Source organism: Rhamphochromis longiceps, linkage group LG7 (genome assembly GCF_057381845.1).
Source record: "Rhamphochromis longiceps isolate RC_006_pf linkage group LG7, R_longiceps_female_GT1.1, whole genome shotgun sequence".
Classification (NCBI taxonomy): domain Eukaryota; kingdom Metazoa; phylum Chordata; class Actinopteri; order Cichliformes; family Cichlidae; genus Rhamphochromis; species Rhamphochromis longiceps.
Window position 1 is genome coordinate 18,440,322 of NC_140563.1, and position 19,792 is coordinate 18,460,113.

The 19,792-nt window shown below is 43.4% G+C and overlaps 2 protein-coding genes across 2 annotated transcripts in view; one reads left to right on the plus strand and one right to left on the minus strand.

Moving 5' to 3' along the window:
• Positions 1-1,030, minus strand: part of mov10l1 (Mov10 like RNA helicase 1) — a 29,354-nt gene extending 28,324 nt beyond the window's left edge. The window contains exon 1 of the mRNA XM_085412686.1: positions 594-1,030. The gene's annotated coding sequence lies outside the window, so the exon portion shown is untranslated. The remainder of the gene's footprint in view (positions 1-593) is intronic.
• A 484-nt stretch (positions 1,031-1,514) lies between these two features.
• Positions 1,515-19,531, plus strand: nuak1b (NUAK family, SNF1-like kinase, 1b). The gene is made up of 7 exons (XM_085412688.1): positions 1,515-2,810; positions 7,715-7,835; positions 11,374-11,525; positions 12,830-12,895; positions 13,019-13,138; positions 14,333-14,465; positions 15,062-19,531. Exons 1-7 carry the CDS (start codon positions 2,526-2,528, stop codon positions 16,153-16,155), a joined length of 1,971 nt encoding a protein of 656 aa, XP_085268814.1. The 5' UTR covers positions 1,515-2,525; the 3' UTR covers positions 16,156-19,531.
• Positions 19,532-19,792: the final 261 nt, after the last annotated feature.

Below are 19,792 nucleotides of genomic sequence, written 5' to 3' on the forward strand. Positions count from 1 at the left end.
TGAGAAGCTAAAATACATGTGCATCTTAGCAAATACCAGCATAGTCAAGCCTGGTGTGGTTGTTGGATGGAAATACATTGTGTTCGTGACTCCAAAAACACACATCAACAATGATTAATAATAATATTTGTATGAGATTGTTTTCTTCATTCTAGCAAGTGAAGTTGTTCATAAAGATTATTAAACACCATTAATTGCAGTTTTAGTCCCTACCTGTCCATCAGTCTTTGTTTAGTGTTACCAACAGTAAAATTCACTCAACTTTTTGCATATATTTAAAACAGACTGAAATGGCTTTTTAAAACATTTAAGAATAATCACACAATTCCCGTGGAAAAGTGGGTAAATGTGTAAAACACCATGTCCCATGCATTATATGTTGTTGTGACGATTATTACGACTCCAGAAACAATGCACACTTTAAAATGTTGTCAGGGTTCCTGGGTCGGTGACCCAGTGTTTTCAGTAAACACTCACTGTTTATCTACTGCCTGTTCCACTTCCTGTTTTATTGTGTTAGCCTTGGTCTGTGTGTATTATGTTCAATCCTCTTCCCATTATCATTAGTTCATTATGTTCAGCTGTGTACTCACCGGTCCCTCATTATCATCATTATCACCAGTCTGTGTATTTAAGCCCTCTGTTCTACCCATTCAGTGTCGGGTCATTGATGATGTTGTTTCTGTCGTGTGTTCCGTCCAGTCAGTCAGTTAGCCAGCCAGTCTACCAGTCCGCTAAGTCCAGCCAGCCAGCCATCCATCCTATCATCTGTTGTCTACATATTCAATAAACCTCGTTCTGCACCACGAGTCCTGCATGTGGGTCATCCCTTCCTCGCCTCCGCACACGAGCCCTGACAAATGTAACTTCCTCCTTTTTTTGTGACCAAAACTGAGCAAAACCACACCTATCTAAATTGACAATAATGTAATACTTAACAAATCTGACAGATTGTTTATGTTTAAACTTGATTTTTTTCAGCAGACTAGGCTCCCTCCAGGCAGCATATGCATTCAATTTATAAAACTAAGGAATGCACCATTTTTTTTTCTTTCTTTCTTTCTTTCTTTCTTTCTTTCTTTCTTTCTTTCTTTCGCTCATCACAGTGTATGACAACCTGTTAGCCAAGAAATAATTCTGTAAATAACTCCCATTAAAGCACATCATTTGTTTTTGTTTTTTTGTCGTACATATACATTTGTTGCCTTCTGGCTTTGTGTTTTTAGTCTAAATGCTAGCTAAAGCACACTGGCCAAAGGCCACAGCTTCTATCTATCTATATATATATATATATATATATATATATATATATATATATATATATATAAGTGCTATTAGTGGTACTACATAAAATATGTGGAGGTGAACTGCAGATCTGTCTGGTAGAAGGGGTGACAGTGGCAATAAGACACAAAGGGCATTGAGGGTGGGGGGAGGGAGGTGTCACCTCCCGTGCACATGATCGCTGGCTACGCCCGTGAGACTCGGCATATCATAAAAGATGTGAGAGGGAATGATGAGGGGAGCACAAAGACAGAAGGGAAGCGAAAGGACAGGGAAGGAGGAGATCTGCCTAAACTCCGCCTCCGGTCTCGGATCCTCTCGCATTCCTTCTTCACAGCCCCTCACGCTGGAGATAGAGAAAGAAAGGGAAGGAGAAACAAGAAGGCCACGAAGAAAAAGAGGGGGAGCAGTGAAACGACCATGGCAATATCCAAAACGTCTCAGCTTCAGATAGAGTCCGATCCCAGCGCACTTTCACCACCGTCGACCCCGGCTCGGAGCATGCAGTCGCACAATAGACAGAGTCCTGATGAATGAGGAGCTTTACCTGGGCCGTGGACAAAATGAGGGTCATCTTCATCCAAAACGCCGGTTTCGTCGCAGCTTTCTCGCCTTTCTCGTGATGTTGGCAGTGTTTGGGACGACAGATGATGTGAACGAGCCAGAGCTAACCACAGCCAGATCATGCGAGTAAATTGAGGAGTAAGGGGATCGTAGCAATTTATTTAGGCTGTCTTATTTTATTTTATTTTATTTTATTTTAATGGGATAGAGAGCTTGCACATATTTATAGCCAGTATAGCATCTCTGAATCGAAAGTGTGCTGAGCTTCCGGCATGCAGCCTGCTGTCGAAATCTGAATAATACACTATATTTTTTAACTATATTGGCACTAGAATGTATTTTTAACCAATGATAGAGTATGTACCAGGTTATTAAGGTCCGATCCTTTTAGACTTCCGCGCTCATGTAGTAATCCTTTAGTATATAGCAATTATTAATATGAATAGGTAGAAGGAGAGATCTCTGGCCACTATGATCAAAGCCTATTGATCAACTGAGACAATCTGGAAATGTCAGTTTCCACGTGTGATAACATGACTGGCGTCGTTCCTTGTAATTTATTTATTTATTATTACTATTATTAGGCCTATAAGTATTATATTATCGATTTATTTTTTAGGTAGGTAGTGATATATTTAACAGTGGGAAGGCTGTTTTAAACCCTTCCTTATAGTGAGATGGAAACCGCTTATTTATCGTCGCACCGGGGGGGCACCCGTCCCGAGGCCCAGAAGGGCCAAAGCTCGGCGGGTGAGCCCTCCGCTGCACCACCACCTTCAACTCCACCTGCCGGCAGCTCACCTGAGGAGACCCCGACGAGTGGTGATGGACGGAGAAACTCGGGCGTGAAGAAACACCATCACAAGCACAACCTGAAGCATCGCTACGAGCTGCTGGAGACGCTGGGAAGAGGCACCTATGGCAAAGTCAAGAAGGCCATTGAGCGGCACTCTGGCAGAGAGGTGAGCCATTTACACAAGCAGCTGCAAACATCTGTCACGATGCTTTTAGTAAACCCAGACGCTTGTAATTCACAATACTTCTGTAACGCCCTTTAGCAGCCACTACAAACAGCACTGGTCCCAAATTAAGTGGTTTGTTGCTCCCAGACGCGTGTGCACGACCTACCCCCGCTGGGAATTCCCCCACCATGCTCCAAAAAGGCCAGTGGGGCCAGGGAGTTACGCTGCACACATGCAGGGCCTCACGACCGGATGCCGGAGTGCAATTCCGGCTACTGACAGACTTATGGGGACTTGTCTGACCCTCACAAGCTTCACAAAAGTTCCCCAGAAGTGTCCTGCGTCCACGCTCATTCATAATTTGTAAAGTTTTTAAGACATGCATTGCAAAGTTCAGATCAACCCCAAATTCACTCTTATGCGAATGACCAGCATTTGACATAGTCTCAGTCTTTAAAGTAGTAGGTTACTTGTACTGTTTCATCACTCTGCACAGTGCCGTACAGTTTTTCCCTTCCCGTTTTGTTTCTATTTTTAAAGTGCCAAGTTTTTTTTTCCCTGCATGGCTCAGTCTGGCACTTTGCGTTTCTTTTATTTGAAAGTGATGAACTGTATATTTGTGGCAGTAAACCCACCATCCGCTGTGATGTCCTTGCAGACCGGCAGATCTCTACCAACTATTTCCACATGTGGCAAAATATGACCCCAGTGCCCATTCTGGCAGGGCATGAGGAAATTTCCACTGAAACTTAGTACAGGCCAACAATGTCCCCCAGCGGATTCATAGCTCCTGGCAAATGCATGTTTAATAGGGGAAGGGGGGCAGCAAACCCCCTGGTACGACATTCCTGTTTGACCTGTCCCACTTGCCAGCTTCTCCTTTCTTCCGTTTGTTTTTCGGCATTATTGCCATGGTAGCAAGTGTAATATGAATTAATGTAATTTCACTAGCATCATAAAACTGTGCAATTGTACTAACTGGACAGGTCAAAGTGTATTGCATGATTGTTGGCTTTGGATATATTGGAAATCTTTTGTTAAATAATTGACAATGTTTGTCAAATAGTTGGCAAGTTTATTATATTTTTGTTACTAAGCCATAAAGCACTACTTCCCAGTCACTAAATATATAAATAAACCCAACATACTTATGTGTAAGTCAAAAAACTATAGCCCAGTGGCTCCAGTTCTCCTATTATCTACAGCACTGAGCTGAGCTTAGCATTAAAACTTAAAATAGAGAACTATTAATATGGGACCCAAGTCTGTGCACATAGAGTACTCACCATCTCGCAGCTTATGCATATGGCACTACGCTGCTAGAGTTTACTTGACCTCTGATCCAGAGGGAGTCCCTTGTGTCCATTTGGCATGTAAACCAGTGTGGTGAGAACGTTATTTAATCATCTCAGCTGCCCTGAACCTTTTCCTGGCTTGTTCCACAGACCCAGTGAGAAGAACAAAGTGGAGAGATAAACTGATGAAGCTCTCTGTGTGTGCATGCACACACATGGGAATAACGAACGACAGATTAGATGCAAGCATATTCAGCATGTCAGTGAAAGTAGAGCTGGTTTCACCTGGAAGCCCGTTTGTTGTACAATTTGCACGCTCAGTAAAAAACACAAACACCTAACATTAAGTGAAGTGCAGCAGATCACAGAGAACTTGGTGTGGCTTTGTGGGATGTGCACAACCCGTGTTTCTGTGCATGTGTGTGAAAGGTAAAAGGAGACCTGTGGCTATGTTTCAAATAGCTGCATTAAGTATTACATGCCATCTAGAGAGGACTATAGTGAAAAGGTTATGGTGACAGTCAGGCCTATAATGGACACTGACACATGAAAGGCCATCCACAGCAGGAAATTAGATTTAGAAGGTAATGTTAATATCCTGTATGGAGGATCCATCACAGACAGGGGCTGGGGAGTTAGCACAGAGATACAGGGAAGCTCACCACCATAACAAGAGAGAAACCGGCTCAGTTAAAAGGGGTAAAGAGTCATATTAATATGTGCTTAAAGCACCAGATTACATCATTCCCCAACAATGGACTCAATAGGGAGGTACGCAAGAGGGAAAAACATTGGCATTCCTCTGTTATTTTCTATGTTGTACAGCTGATGAGGCATTATGATTCCTGGCTCTGTTTGAGAATACACTTCTCTGGAAAAGTGACGGGCCTCTTTCTCCCACTCACTCTCCCTCTCTCTGCCTCCTCCTAAGTCTGACTCAGACACAGTCAATACGACAGATGATCATGATCTTTAGACAATGCAGGGACGAGTGAGTTTGTGATGAATACTTCATCTATTTTAATGGCCTGAGAAAGCCCAGAACGATGTCAGGCTCCGCTGAAGCGAAACATGGACTTTCACTTCAAACGAGCTCTTTTGAGAACAAAGTCTGGACGACGGGAGGGGCAGACGAGGCCGCCCCATACCTGGCAGGGACCGACGTGGGCAGCAGTGCAGCGCCCGTTTACTGTGAGTGACAGTAATAGGGGGGTCCACTTAAGAACAAGCGTAGCTGCGTCAGCCAGCTCCGCCAGCTGGCAAGTAGCTGATCTGCGGTCCTGTGTAATGATCCGCATCAAGGTCAGGGCAAAGCAACATGAGGAGATACACAAAAGATATCTGGCTTTCTAGCCCAATATTGGGGAACTGTCTCATTCACTGATTTATCATGCAGTGTAGAATTAACTTCTCTACACATTTTACTTGTCTTTGTGTGTAACTTTTGTAGGCAATTTCTTAGTTCATTCCCTAATTTAAAAAAAATCAGGTATTTTTTGCATGCATGCATCCATCCATCCCACAACAACTGAAAAAGGCAAGCTGCATTCAGCTTTGCAAAGTCAAGTGTCAGTCACGTTTTGGGGATCAGTGATAAAATCCTGATGATTTTGATGAGGTAAAGGAAAACATCAGTGTTAAGACACAAACAACTTTTCCCAATTATGAACACAGCATGTGAACCCCCTGGACCCTGGCTTGTTTATTATGGTATCATTTCTTTAAATTCTATGTAATCAAGGCATGCTCTGGAAGGCAGCTATTCCGGTTTGGGGTTATTTTTATTGATGTACACGGTAATTAGCTTGGCACTCGCTACTGCCTGTGGTTTTTCGCTGAATGGAATAAAGCTGGGCTCCACAGAATACTGCAGTTTAGTCAGGAGGACAAAAGTTTAAACTAACATAATTCAGAGTGAAAAGATGCTTTACAGACCTGATCAAAGAACAACTCGGGGCTCAATCCAGATTGTTTAGGCTACAAGAATGATGTGCTAGACCGTGGGCTCTCCACTGGTTTATTTGAAGAAGGATGCTAACCTCTCATTTATGGAGTACATAGGTTAGTGGTTTGAATGCATCCTGTTGCGGCTGACTCTTAACTGAATTGGCTTTGCCATGACACTGAAGAATCATCAAATCAAGTGTCATTGTTGACTGTTAAGCTCCTTTTAACGGGCCCATTTGGCACGGCAAGGAGTGAATCACTTCCTCATCCCCTGCCCGTTCTCCTGATACCTCCATAAAACTCTCAGCAGGCCATCTTTTCAGGCTTTTTCGAATACGGGCCATTAGCTGTGTTTAATCAGAATAACTAAACATACAAGGCGGGGGTAGTGGTTAGGGTCTTCTCGGGGACTTTTGACAAGGGAGGAAATTTGCTTTGTAAGTTAATACTGACCGATTGATGGAGGATCACTCTAACCTTCAGCTCTCTCTTTCCTCTTCTTAAAATCGGTGAACACTTAACACCTTTCTCACTGCTTTTTAGGGATACATGGTGCAGACTTTATAGGCTTTTCTACCCCGCGCCTGCTGTACGTGGTTGGGATTTCGAAAGAAATTTCTCCACAGTTGTTGGAGTGGCAGTTAGTGCAGACATCCATGCACCAATTTGGATGAACGGCAGTACTTTAGAGGCTATTTGCCTAACCATTACCTTATTGCCAAATTCCTGCAAACCTAATGGCATTTCCATCAGCCTAAGCTGCACTGTGTGTTGTGCTAATGCACAGATGTTAGCTTGCTAACACAGCAAAGCAGAATAGTGACCATGACTGCTTAAATTAAACCTTATAATTATATCAGCATAGTTTTATTAGCATGAAGACTTTAGCATTTCACACAAAGCGCTACTATGTGCTAGTATGGCTGCAGAGTTCCAGACTGGCTCCGAAAACGCTCCCTGTTTCCAAGATAGCGCGCCGTATTGAGTGAACTATTGAGTGACCATTATATACTGATGAGGGAATGACTGAGTCAGGGGAGTGATTTTGGACACAGGCGATTAGTTAACAACAGCTGCTCCCAGAGAAGTCTTTACTATGGAAACTGCCATGTTGCACTGTGTGAATCTGTCCTCTGATGCTTCTGTAATCATGATGATTGAATATCAAAACAGGCCACAATGTTGGTACTTGTGTTTCAGTTTGCAATAGTTTGACCTCAGCAAGGCTTCGTAAGGTCAAAGGTTATTAAAAGTCTCTGTAGGTGGACAGGGGAGGTTTGTTTTTCTTTGATAATGAAATCAAGCATTGTGTGCAGACTGACATCTCATGACGTGCACCATGTACTGTGGATGAAGTGTACAATTTAAAGTTCACTGATAACAAATCGCATGTGACAGATAAATCTGTTGCAGCTTAATCTCATTTCAGTGACTTTCTGCAGTCACGTTTCTTCCCAGATTAAATCAGCCTATTTTTCAAATCAATTTTCTTGGAAAAAAAGACAAATCTGCTTTTACTTTAAACTGTTAAATGTGACACATTCAAGATACTGTATATCTAGGCGGGGGATTTTTGTTTGCTTGTTTGTTTGTTTGTTTTTTGCTTTTTTTCCTTTGCTGCTGAAGTCACATGAGTGAAAAGTGTTTGTCCTCTCTTTCCAGGTGGCTATCAAGTCCATTCGGAAGGAGAAGATTAAGGATGAGCAGGACATGGTACACATTCGCCGAGAGATTGAGATCATGTCGTCCCTCCGCCACCCCCACATCATCTCTATATATGAAGGTGAGGGTCTTTGAATGTCTACCTGTGACAAATCATGGACACTTATTTAATTTGAACATGCAAACAAAATCACACATGTCCAGAATTCTTCCCTCCATCAGCTCATTTAGCACTCGTGGCCGAGCTGTAGGACTGTCATGTTATGACATGCAGATGTCATAATAAGTCCTGGACTACAGCTCTGGGATGTTATTAATCTTCTTCCCGTCTGGCTGCCTGGTCTAGTAAAAGTCTGGATGACTTTGACAATTTACATCTGGATTCTTCTCTTTGTGTGTGTGTGTGTGTGTGTGTGTGTGTGTGTGTGTGTGTGTGTGTGTGTGTGTGTGTGTGTGTGTGTGTGTGTGTATTGCATTCACATTTGTGAAAGTTTGTGTTTATAAGAGGGGTGATATTCTAAGGGATTGCCTCTCCCACATCTAAGAGGTCACATCCCCTTGTCTTCTCTGGTCTTGATCTCAGGGCCAGACATCTGCTGATACTTAGAGACAACAGCAGCTGGGAACCAGACTATACTCGTGCATGTGTGTGTGTCTGCACATATGTGTCTGTATAAATCCCAGTATATTTATCTCAGTGTATGAACCTTTGTGTGTGTAGCTCAGGAGACTCTGGATTGGCCTCAGTCACCCGGGCTTGCTCCCCGTCTGACTCCAATCCAGTGCTATGCAGCAGGAGGAAAGACCATAAGCCTTCCCTTGGAGCAATATCAACATATGTCTACCCCAGGAAGCAGTTCACTAAATATCAAAGACTTCAAGTCAGACATTGACAACATATTTATTGTTTTGGGCCTCCTTTTTTTGATGAGTCCTCATGAATGACCTTTACATCACCGGAAGAAAACATTAGATTAGAATTGATGGCGACTCTAAAGGTTGAACAGTTCCCATTGATTTTTTTCAACATAGTGCTTGCAATTAATCATCTGATAATATGTAGTATGGGTCTGTTTTCCGTCTCCTACATTCACAACGCACTGCAGTGTGTTTTTTTGTTTGTTTGTTTTTTTGTCATGTGATTTGTGACTCGTGACTATTGTGTCAACATAGCAACAGTTTCAATGCCATTTTCAGGTTAGCTGCCCTGGCATAGCGGCTGCAGGCTGTGTGGTACTTCCCTAACTGGCTTAGCCACTGTCCTTTGTTCATTTTCAAAGTCCTTAGTTCATTATCAGCAATGTGTATATGTAACAAACATAACTATTTGTCATGGGAACGTGCCAGTAGTCGGTCAGAGGGCTGAATTACCGATGAATTTTATGTGTTTTGCAAGAGAATGATTAAAGAACAGCCAGCTTTATAAACTCAGGCGAGCCTGCATGGTGTTTCTATGTGTGCTGCCTTCCTTTAAAAGCAGTCAATTCTACCAACAAACCTAACCAGACTCATTGCTCTCGCTCTTTGGTGTTTCTCCTCAAACCCAGCGTTTACTGTTGTGGCCTGGCCTCCGCCCAGCCTTGCTTTAGAGATGTATAGGAGGCCTAAAGATTTGTGTATCCGGCAACACCCTCTTCAACAGCCCCTGCTAACTGCCTTGTGTGAAGCAAAGCTGAACCAGATGTGTGCGTGAAGATTGATTTTTACCACTCCCTCACATTCTGCATCCATCAGCATGCTGCGTGGGGACATTTAAAGTTTTTTTTTTTTTTTTTTTTTGCTCTTTGCTCCTCAGGCGAAGCTATGCAGTGCCCTCCTTTTAAGAGAAATAGTCAACCCTACAAAATGCTCAAGCAGCATGAACTGATTCAGCCAGGGGGGAAAAAAACCCAAACCCTTCAGCGTGAGGGGAATCTTTAGAAATTTACCTTCTTACAACAAAATAAAAAATGATCACTCTTCTTGTGTCCCCACAGAAAATACAAAGCTAAAGCTAAGATCTTGCCAATTCTGTTACCTTGGCAGGAGTTCACTTTCTCAGTGCTGCTTCCAGATTTTGTGCTAAGCTAAGCTAAGTCGCTGACTATATTTGCAATGGTGTTAAATTTGTCAGCTAAATCTAGGCAAAAATCAGCCTATATCTCCAAATATCTTAAGTAAACATGATAAACAAAGGGAAAAATACCCTACAGATTAATTAAAATGTGCTTGTTTATGGCCTACTGTAGAATTATCCCTCCACTCCTCTGTGTGACTCTTTGGCCCTTGTGCAAGTTTTCAACAACAGTCTATCATCAGTGCAGACACTAGGACAATAGGCGCTAATTAGTCAGATGTGAGGGCATGACCTGTGAACAAAGCCCAGTGAGTGACAGCGAGGCTTTAGTGGTGGCTGGCGTGCCCAGTGGGCTGTAACAAACCCGAGTTATGTAAGCCAGGTAATTACCTCACCGCAAGTGCTCAAAGGTAAATGGGAGTGCAAGCTGAGAATTGGCTCCCCCAGCCTAACCCCATCAAGGTTCGCCGTGAATGTCACCCCAGGTCACTCCTCTGTCCACCAATCAGAGAGCTGAGTCTGCTTTTGCCCTCCCAAGTGCTTGGCTTACATCCCGTCTGTTATTTCCCGAGCTGCCAGACAGTCACAATCAGGGAGCATTACCATCACTCAGCAACTGTGTGTTTTTGTAGAGGATTATATCTTTAAAAGAACCCCAGGAGAGGAGGGGTGGGGTGCTGAGGAAAGTAGTGTGACAGACTGTGAAGGTGCTCACTCAAGAGTACAGAAAGCGGAGGCCCCCACCTCAGTGACCCTGCTGTGTGGGAAAATCAACACGGACAATATGTAGCAACATGGCTGACTGTGTTTTTCTAGCCTTTTTTCCCCTCTCTCTTCTTCTCCTCTCTCTCCCTAACCGCTGTCATACTCTTCATGCCAAGAAGCATGTTGCCAAACTGAAATTATATAGCGGATGGCTAAAAACTGACACACAATGATATGTCTGGTGAGCTGTATTTCAATGGCGATAAAAATGAAACAGCATTCCTCTAAAAATCAGCACACGTGTCACCAGGTTTATTCATTTTGCTTCGGTCGTAATAAAAATTCAAGGTCCAAAAGAGAAAAAGCCTGCTTTGTAAGAGTAGGTACAGAAGATAGAAGAATATAGGTTGGTTGTTAGAAATATCGGACTGTGTTGTGAAAAGTGGCAACATGATGCAAAGCTCAAGCTGTAGCAGAACCTCCACCTGAGCCTGTGAAGGTAACTCTTTCTCCTTTTCTTTTTTTTTTTTGTGGTCTGTTTTCACTGCTCTCCACTTGCTCTGCTCTCTGAGCAAGGCCTGATTGAGTTAACAGCCCCTCCCTGCTGTAGTGTTGTGAAGGAGCCAGGCACATGAGGTGGGGTCTGGGTGATGTAACCCTGGGAGAAATGTAGAGATGTAATGTGTTGCTTTGGAATTTGGATTCCCAATTCCCTCCAAAAAAAACAAAGGGCGGAGTAAACGTTTTTTTTCCCTGCTTTTTTACTTAATAATGCTCATTAATATTTTTATTAAGAAGGCAAAATGAACCTGGGCAGACTTAAGAAGCTGTCCTCCCATACCTCTATGTTTTTGGAAAGTCGGTAATAATGTGTTGCTATTTTCTTATCATTTCTCAGTGTTTGAGAACAAGGACAAGATCGTGATTGTGATGGAGTATGCCAGCAAGGGCGAGCTGTATGACTACATTAGCGAGCGTCGGCGCCTGAGCGAGCGGGAGACGCGGCGCTTCTTCAGACAGATAGTCTCCGCCGTGCACCACTGTCACAAGGTGAGAAAACTCATCCGTGCCTTCAGCTTGTGCACGCTGTGCTCTGTGTCTCTTACACACATAAAGACTTTAAGTCCTTAATTTATCCTTCACCATTCCCCTCACACATTCAGACGCATAGCTAGTATAATCTGCCAGCCCTGCACGGTGTGCTGTTCTTGGCGCACTGGTTGTAGAGAGTCATCTGTTTCTGAGTGAAGATAGAATGCAGGCCAGTTTAATTCAGGCTTACCCTCCCATTACAGAGCAGGGCAACAAACAGGCCCTGTCTTTAAATCTGTGCTCAAATCTTGCCGCACACACACGGACTGATGTCCTGAGCTACCCCCAGAGTCATTCTCCAGAGATTAAGTTTGGTTCACACCCACATCCACACCTCACTTACTCTGCTTAAAACCCAAAGATCCCATTGGCTCCCCACTTGTCACACTTTTCCCAGCTGTAGATAGGGATGATGTCATAGTCTTCAGCTAGGGGACTCCCAGACTAATCTCTATAAATGCTCCCCTTTTCTTTTTTTAAAAAAAGAATTTGCTTTCATTATCAGACTCTAAGTCATGGCCGCGGCGCTAAACAGGACGTCCTGGCCTGAATGTCAATTGTCCATTACCTGTATATCTTCCCCAAAACGCCAGCCTTTGCCCCCAGAGGCTAAGTTATCAGATGATAGACGATTGGTTCACAGATTGGTCCCAGACAGCCATGAATGATGAGTCATTACCACCAAGCGCAACCCCTTGCTGGGTGGGGTGGTGTGAGTCACAGGCACAACAAGCAACCAACCACTTCTTCCTTGTGTTCACCAATCAGAGTCATGTGAAAATGAGCACCGTGTTAGACAGTCACCGACAGGAGATGCAATGCTGAGCTGCGCAAACAGGCGGGGGGTGACGGATGAAGTCACTCCTCTGCATCTGAGCTGGGTTCTGTCTGTCTGCGTACCACATGTTAATTCCTGGATTTTTTTTCCCCAACCCGTGCATTAACAGCATAGTCGCTGTTTTATCCCATGATGCTCTGAGAACATAATTCATACTGGGAGATAATTACAGGCTCATGTTTATGTCACACATTTGAGCTGATTTAAAAGAAAGTCCCAGCAGATGTCAGCTTGAAGATCTTCGAGGGGACAGGACCAATTAAAGAGTACTAAGCCAACAGGCTGTCTTGATTTCCTCAAGCTATCTTTGTCAAAGTAAATCACACATACATACAAATGCAATGGACTGTTTATTGCTTGGAACCCTCTTTAATGAAAAATGAGCTGATGCATGCATCAATCTTTTTCTTTTTTCTCACTGCAGAATGGAGTAGTGCACAGGGATCTGAAACTGGAAAATGTGCTACTGGATGAAAACTGTAATATTAAGGTAACCTTGCCTCTTGTGATGGTCTGGGATGTGTTGGCAGCCAAAGCCTTGTCTCAAATGATCTTTGCGTGAGGGAAAAGAAATAATATGACCTGAAATTCTAACTTGGCCTTGTGTTCACAGATTGCTGATTTTGGGCTGTCCAACCTCTACCATAAAGACAAGCTACTGCAAACCTTCTGCGGTAGCCCCCTATATGCTTCACCGGAGATCGTCAATGGGAGACCATACCGTGGCCCGGAGGTGAGTCTCAGCGGAAATAGAAATTTAATCATTTATTGCCCTCCCTGAAAATTCATTTTGGGATGAACCGCTAGTGATTACAATCATCATGTAGTCAATATACAAACTGGTGGGTAGACTTTCTTCTCAGGCCCTTTGATGGGATTAGTCCATAGTCCAAGGGAGGTCTCTCTCTTTTGGGTCAGCATCCCTCCCCTGTCCTCCCTTTCCTACAATATTCAGGGGTCTTTGAAGTGAGGAACCAGGGGATCGTTTTTCTCACTCTGTCTTCAGATTAACTGGATTGGAATGAGCTCCCCAGCCTCAAAGCGCAAGCGCTGTCTAAACAAATACTTTTGGTGAAAGAAACAGTGAAAATGTCTCCCCAAAACCACTCATTCTGCAAGTGCAGAGTCACTCCGAAGGGCGTTGTCACTACAATTACATCAGATGGATAAAACAAAGCAACAAGGAGGAGGGGGGGGATGTTGAATTTTTAGATTTCGTAGTCAAACCGTTCAATTTAGTGCGATTCACTGTAATTTACTCGAGAGTGCTAAAAACAAAATTATAGAACCACAGCTGGGATGAGGCCACAAATTACAGCGAGCAAAGACAACAAAAATAGAGCATGACAATAGTGAGTGGCCTGTCGCATACTCAGGAATGGACCGACGATGACACAAAGAGTGAAACATTCACGATGCTGGTCATTGATTACGTCTCAAAACTTTAGCTGCCCTCATTAAAATCACAGCCCACTGTATCTGCCCCCAACTACAGTCTGTACACTTATTCTGTGCCATGCTCTTTGTTTCTCTCTCTCTCTCAGTCACACAAACACACACACACACGTCAACTGCATGTCTTTAGCGACTGTCAGGAGCTCAGCATATCACAGTTGCTATCTCTGCTGGTCTCATTACCCTCTTCCGCTCCCACCACTCTGCACCTCCTCAAAACACCAAGTGTTATGTAACATTTTTGAAAGCCACATTATATTGTGAGAGAGTGTAATGTGTCTGTGCACAAACAAGTCATGGCCCACCAAAATACCTGCCGTTGTCATTATGTCTTTGAGAGGCCTGCTGGAGAAACAACATCATATCATATTGCTTATTGGTGTGTAGAGTAACTCAAAGCCCAGTCTACTCAGCTCATTTCACAGCATCCATTTTTTTAATGCCATGAATCACTAATCACTGTTTCCTCCAGGTGGACAGCTGGGCCCTTGGGGTGCTGCTGTATACCCTGGTCTATGGAACTATGCCGTTTGATGGGGGAGACCACAAGAACCTCATTCGCCAGATTAGCAACGGCGAGTACAAAGAGCCCACTCAGTCCTCAGGTACTGCTGGAACTTTTGGCTCAGCTTGCATTCCTTTTGGTTTGGGTCATGTTAGGAAACACACCTGATTTCAGTGCGCTGTGTAAAACAATAGCATAAACTGTAATTGGCAAATCTAATTCAGCTGTGCTGCAGATAGAAACCACGAGGACTCTTTTTCTCATAAATTCCAGAAGAATATGAAAGCCTTTAAGATGTTTGTTCATACGCTGTTTGGGGAAGCATGGATCAGAGCGCTCTGGATGTTCACATGTAGTGGATGCAAATTGCATTACACATGATAAACAGTGACGCTTTTATCCAGACAGCATAAAGAAGCACATCTTAGCTGAGCAACAAGACATTATACTTCTTATTCATTTGCTGGTAACATGATTTTTGAATAAACTACAATGGAAACAAAATATAACTTTTTGTGCTAAAAAGAGCAACTTTTTGTGGAAAAAAAAATACTCTTGAAAAATACTCAGTGATTCATGTTTTTGGTATAGGTGTAACAGTCTTTGAAATGAAAAAGCAATAGCATATGATTTTAGTATTTGTATGTCAAATAATGTGCAGCGTGAAGCACTCAACAGATCTCTGTTTACTCCCAGATGCCCGTGGACTGATCCGCTGGATGCTGATGGTGAATCCTGAGCGTCGAGCTACAGTGGAGGACATTGCCAATCACTGGTGGGTGAACTGGGGCTGGAAGAACAGCGTGTGTGACTGCGAGACCCAACGCGACCACGGAGGCTCGCCCATGCTGGCCCGTTTCATCGACTGGCAGAACCGCACTGAGCCACGTGGTTCTGGAGCCAAAGCTGCGGCCATGCCCCAGCTGCTGCGCCAGAGGCCCAAGAAGTCCAAGAAGGAGAATGTTGAGGCAGGACAGACGCACAGTGGAGGCGAGGACAAGCCAGGTCTAAAGAGACCCAAAGGCATCCTGAAGACCAGGGTTACCGAAGAGCACCAATCTGTAAGTCCTGAAGAGGTGGAGCTGGGTCAGGTAGCGCTGCCTCAGCAAGCTGAAGGTGGAGAGGAGGCGTCCAGCCCAGACCGAGAGGAAGAGGAGCCGACGCTGGGAGGAGTCTCCCCAGCCAAGATCGTGCCGTCTCTGCCCAAAAAAGGCATCTTGAAGAACAACCAACAACGGGAATCAGGGTACTACTCTTCCCCAGAGCGCAGTGAGTCCTCCGAGCTTTTAGGGGGCGCCAGCATGTCTCTGCTAGCCACCTCCCCACCCAAGAGAGCCATGGGGAGAAAGGGTATCTTGAAGCGAAATGGCAAGTACTCCACCTACAGCGGGCCTCCCTCATCAGCGACGGTGGCCGGAGTCCTCGGTGAGCCTCCTCCATCGACCGACTCTGGTTTGTCCCGCAGTCAGAGTCGTCCCTCCAGCATAGTGGGGGAGGACAGCTCCGTCCTGTCCCTGTCACCCAGCTCCCTCAGCGGGGCCGAGTGGCATCCTTCCACACCCCACCTCCGCCCAAACATCAGGGCTTGTGTCTCGGCTGAAAACCTGCTGCAGCTCGCCAACTTTAAAGGCTTCCAGGCAGCCCCGCCAATCCAGGGACACAAATTCAGCCGCGGCCCCAAAACAAAAGGCTCCCCAGGGGACAATGGCAGCTTCTCCTTGTTGGGGGACCTGGAGGACATGACTCAGGTGTACCAGCAAGCCCTGGACATCAGCAGCAACCTCAACTAATAGATGGGTGGAAGACAGAGAAGAAGAGGGATTTTAACACGAGTGTGTGTTTGTGTGTGCGTATGTGTACAGATGTGTATGCGTGACACTAACGACCAGTGCGTTACTGGGATCGGCCTTTCGTAGCTTGTGGCTTTTTCAAATGGGGTTGAAATCTCGATGGAAAAGATGCGTCGCTACACTCGCACACACGCACTCACACACACGCAGGCACACTTCTCTGGCTAGAAAACATTTAGTTAAGGTTTTCTGTGCAGGAGAGAGACAGAGCTGGCATGAGAGAATGCCACCCAGTCAGCTCTCTTGGCCCGCCCATAGACTTTGCTGTGTTCAACATGTTTACATATTCAGCAAGAAGGCAAGTTAGAATCACAAATGCAGCGATCAGAAACTGGTTGGCTCTGCTTAGACATCACCCATTTCCATGTATGAGTTCACAACAGCACCTTAGAACTCAAAACGGAGCATATGCTTTTGTGATCTTTACTTCCTTTAAAAAAAAGAAAGAAAGAAATGAAACAAACCAGGGTCTTGTTCCAAAAAAAAAAATAGCATTGCTGATTATTTATTAATATTTTGTAGCTTTAGTTTTAAGTGCAAAACTGGTGGGCGCTGGCTATTACTGGAAGAGTCCAAAGCTCCTTGTCTCCAACTGTGTTTGTGGAACTGACATATATAATTATGTTGCTCGGTGACGAGAAACATCTATATACCCCAATATATAACTGTGTCTGTGTATGTACAACACGCAGGCAAGTATACCTTCATAAAAGCATATGTCCTATATATGTTTATGATACTAGGAAATATGTAGGAAGTGCCTTTTTTTGATTCATAATACAAATTATGTATGTCATTTCCTTAATGTGGAGGGAAAAGCCAGGCCAACCTGTCACCAGTTGTGCTTTTTTGTATCATGTTGTTTGTGAATGTAGAGAGACCCAGGGCCTTCATAGCACAGCTGACTAACTACTTACTCCCTTCCCCCCATCAAAGCCCATTCCTTCTACACAGGTGAAATTACACACAGATACACCAGCATCTACAGGCCAAGAAAACAAAAATCCTTCCTCCGTGGTCTTTGTCAGTGTTAAAGTTTGTAGTTTGGTTTGTCGGCAGTTAAGGCCTGGTTGAACATACTTTTGTTGGCAGGACAAGAGGTCTGGAGGGGCTCACCTAGTGGGACATCTAGTGAAGGGAGATAGCACAGACAACATCTCACAGTCCTGGAATGTGTCTGGCTATAGCCCTAGTTCTTTCACATTTTTTGGGCCTACCTGAAAAAAGTAAGAGGTGTTTCTTTCTTTCTTTTATTTATTTATATTTTGGGGGTTTTTTTCACTAAAGAAGATTAGGTGCTTTCCATTGCTGGGCTGGTTAATATTTTACCCCAAGCTCTTCAAAGGAGCTAAGTAAGGTGGTTTGTTTTAGCTCGCTGATGACGCAGCAAATTCCTCAGAGGGAGGCAGGAGACGTGCTGGTGCTAGAGATCTGTACTGGCCCCAGCCCGAGTCAGCACAGGTGGGATCTGCGGTCAGTGCTCGGCCCCTCCAGCTGTGTATACTAGTTCATTATGTCAACCAAGCACAATTAGCCAGCCATTGTTTTCATTTGAGCGTGAGAGAGAGGCGGCGCGTAGAGACTTATAGCTAGAGGGAGAAGAAAGGTGTGAGAAAGAGTGATGCATGGAGCAGTGGTGAGATTAGAGCAGTCTTTCCTGTAAAACGCAGAAAAGGTCGAGGTGTTAGAATAGTTTTAGTTTTTGAAGGCTTTGTAACGTAGACTAGTGAAAGTAAAGAAAGTGAATAGAAGGAGCAGAGGAAAAGTTTTTGTTTTATACCAAAGAAGTAATGAAACTGACAATGATTCAGGGGAATGGGTGAGTCAGGGGCTTGTCAGAGTCCTTGCATTTTTCTTAGGAATCTCCCCCCCCCCCCACTGTGTATGAAATCATCCCCACATTGGCTTGACCTGCTTTATTTTTCTTCTGTTATTCCCTAACAGAGATGCTGGAGGCTGTTGATATAGCTTGTCTTGAGGGTCATTGTGTGATCCCAGTCTTCTGTATGGCCTTAGAAATTGTGATACACTTTTCAACAGCAGCAAAAGAAATGTCAAAAATTGGAGAACGATGACTGACATCATCCGATACGTTAAATGATGTGAGTGGAAAAGCATGTCGTGGGGGACCCCAAGGGAAAAAGATCAAGTGTTGAATGTTTTCAGCGGTGGCATGTGCGAAGAAAAGGTCCTGGGTTCTGACTCAAATGAAAGACCCACTGCGTATTATATTGCATTTTATTGCCTTTTGTATTGCATTATATTGTCAACTGGATTTACAGTGAAAAAATTATACTATGTTAGTATTTTGTTTTATTATGCTTCTGTTTTTGATTTTCCAAAATATAAGAAATGTTTTTATTGCTTTATGTTATGGCAGAAAAAAAATACTTCCTTCCTTGAAGTGTCACAATTTCTCTCCAAAGGAAAAAAACAACAACAAAAAACAAACAAAAACAGCCAAATCTGGTGTGAAATTGGTGAACTCGCACACATTTCCCCCTGTTTTTGGAATACCCACAGGTGAAAGTGTTAGCTGGAAAAAAGAGCAAAAGACTGACATTTTTACTAATAGCTGACTGCAAGAAATTTTTATTTTCACATCTACCAAAGCAGGGGAGGCTAAATATGCTGGAACAACACCAGGAGGAAAAAAAAAAAGGAAATAAATCAATGGAAAGAATCTGATGATAAAACATTAACTCTGCCAAACTGGAAATAACTGGTGCATATCTGTTAGTTAGCAGAAATTCTAATCATAGGAAAACTTGACTGGATATTGTTATGACAATAATAATAAATTAGTATTTTATGTTATTTAAGCATTATTTTGGTTACAGCTTTTTACTATTGCGGGATATTGCCAAAATTTCTTTTATTGGTTTTATTTGTTTTTAATCTGTGGGTGATCCTGGACTGCCAAGGTATTGTAAGTTGCGTGCCTTTGGTATCTTTCATGATTTTTTTTCTTCTTTTTTTAAATTTGATAATGAAAATTATTATCAATGTGGTTTTTTTATACTTGTATTTATTGATCAAGCCATTTAAAGTTGATGTCAAAGTACTTCATGTTCATGCTTTGACCTGCTTAGGACTTTAGTGTTTTGTGTGCATGACGCACTGCACACAGAAATATTGTTGCTTCTTTAAAATAGAGTTGTGTCATCTCATTGTGAAGGAGGTGGTCAAGTATCTGAGGAGAGACAAATCAATAAAAGTTCCTGAAATCCTGTAGAATGTCTTAATCTGTCAACTCGGGTCAACACGATGCCCCTGTAGTACTGTATCAACTCAAATAAATGGATCTTGAAGGTAATATGTGTTTTGTGTGCTTTTTGCTATGCATAGTCTTTTTATTCTAGAGCTTTGTCAAGTCAAGTGGCTTCAGTCATTTAACATCAAGATTATACAGGATTCATGCAAGGAGAACCTTAAATACATCTAGGTATAGAAAAGATGGCTTTGCATTTAAAGTTAAACAGTAATCTATATAGTCGCCATCTATAGAGTTCCAAAAGCTCCCTTTAACACATGAATGTCTTCAAATATACCTTTTTTTGGCAAATTATTTCTGGTT

Excerpts from the sequence above, each read along its gene's own strand:
- nuak1b (XM_085412688.1), top strand. The coding sequence starts at position 2,526 with ATGGAAACCGCTTATTTATCGTCGCACCGGGGGGGCACCCGTCCCGAG. Across the intron at positions 2,811-7,714 it reads AGCGGCACTCTGGCAGAGAG|GTGGCTATCAAGTCCATTCG; the intron begins GTGAGCCATTTA and ends CTCTCTTTCCAG. Across the intron at positions 13,139-14,332 it reads GACCATACCGTGGCCCGGAG|GTGGACAGCTGGGCCCTTGG; the intron begins GTGAGTCTCAGC and ends TGTTTCCTCCAG.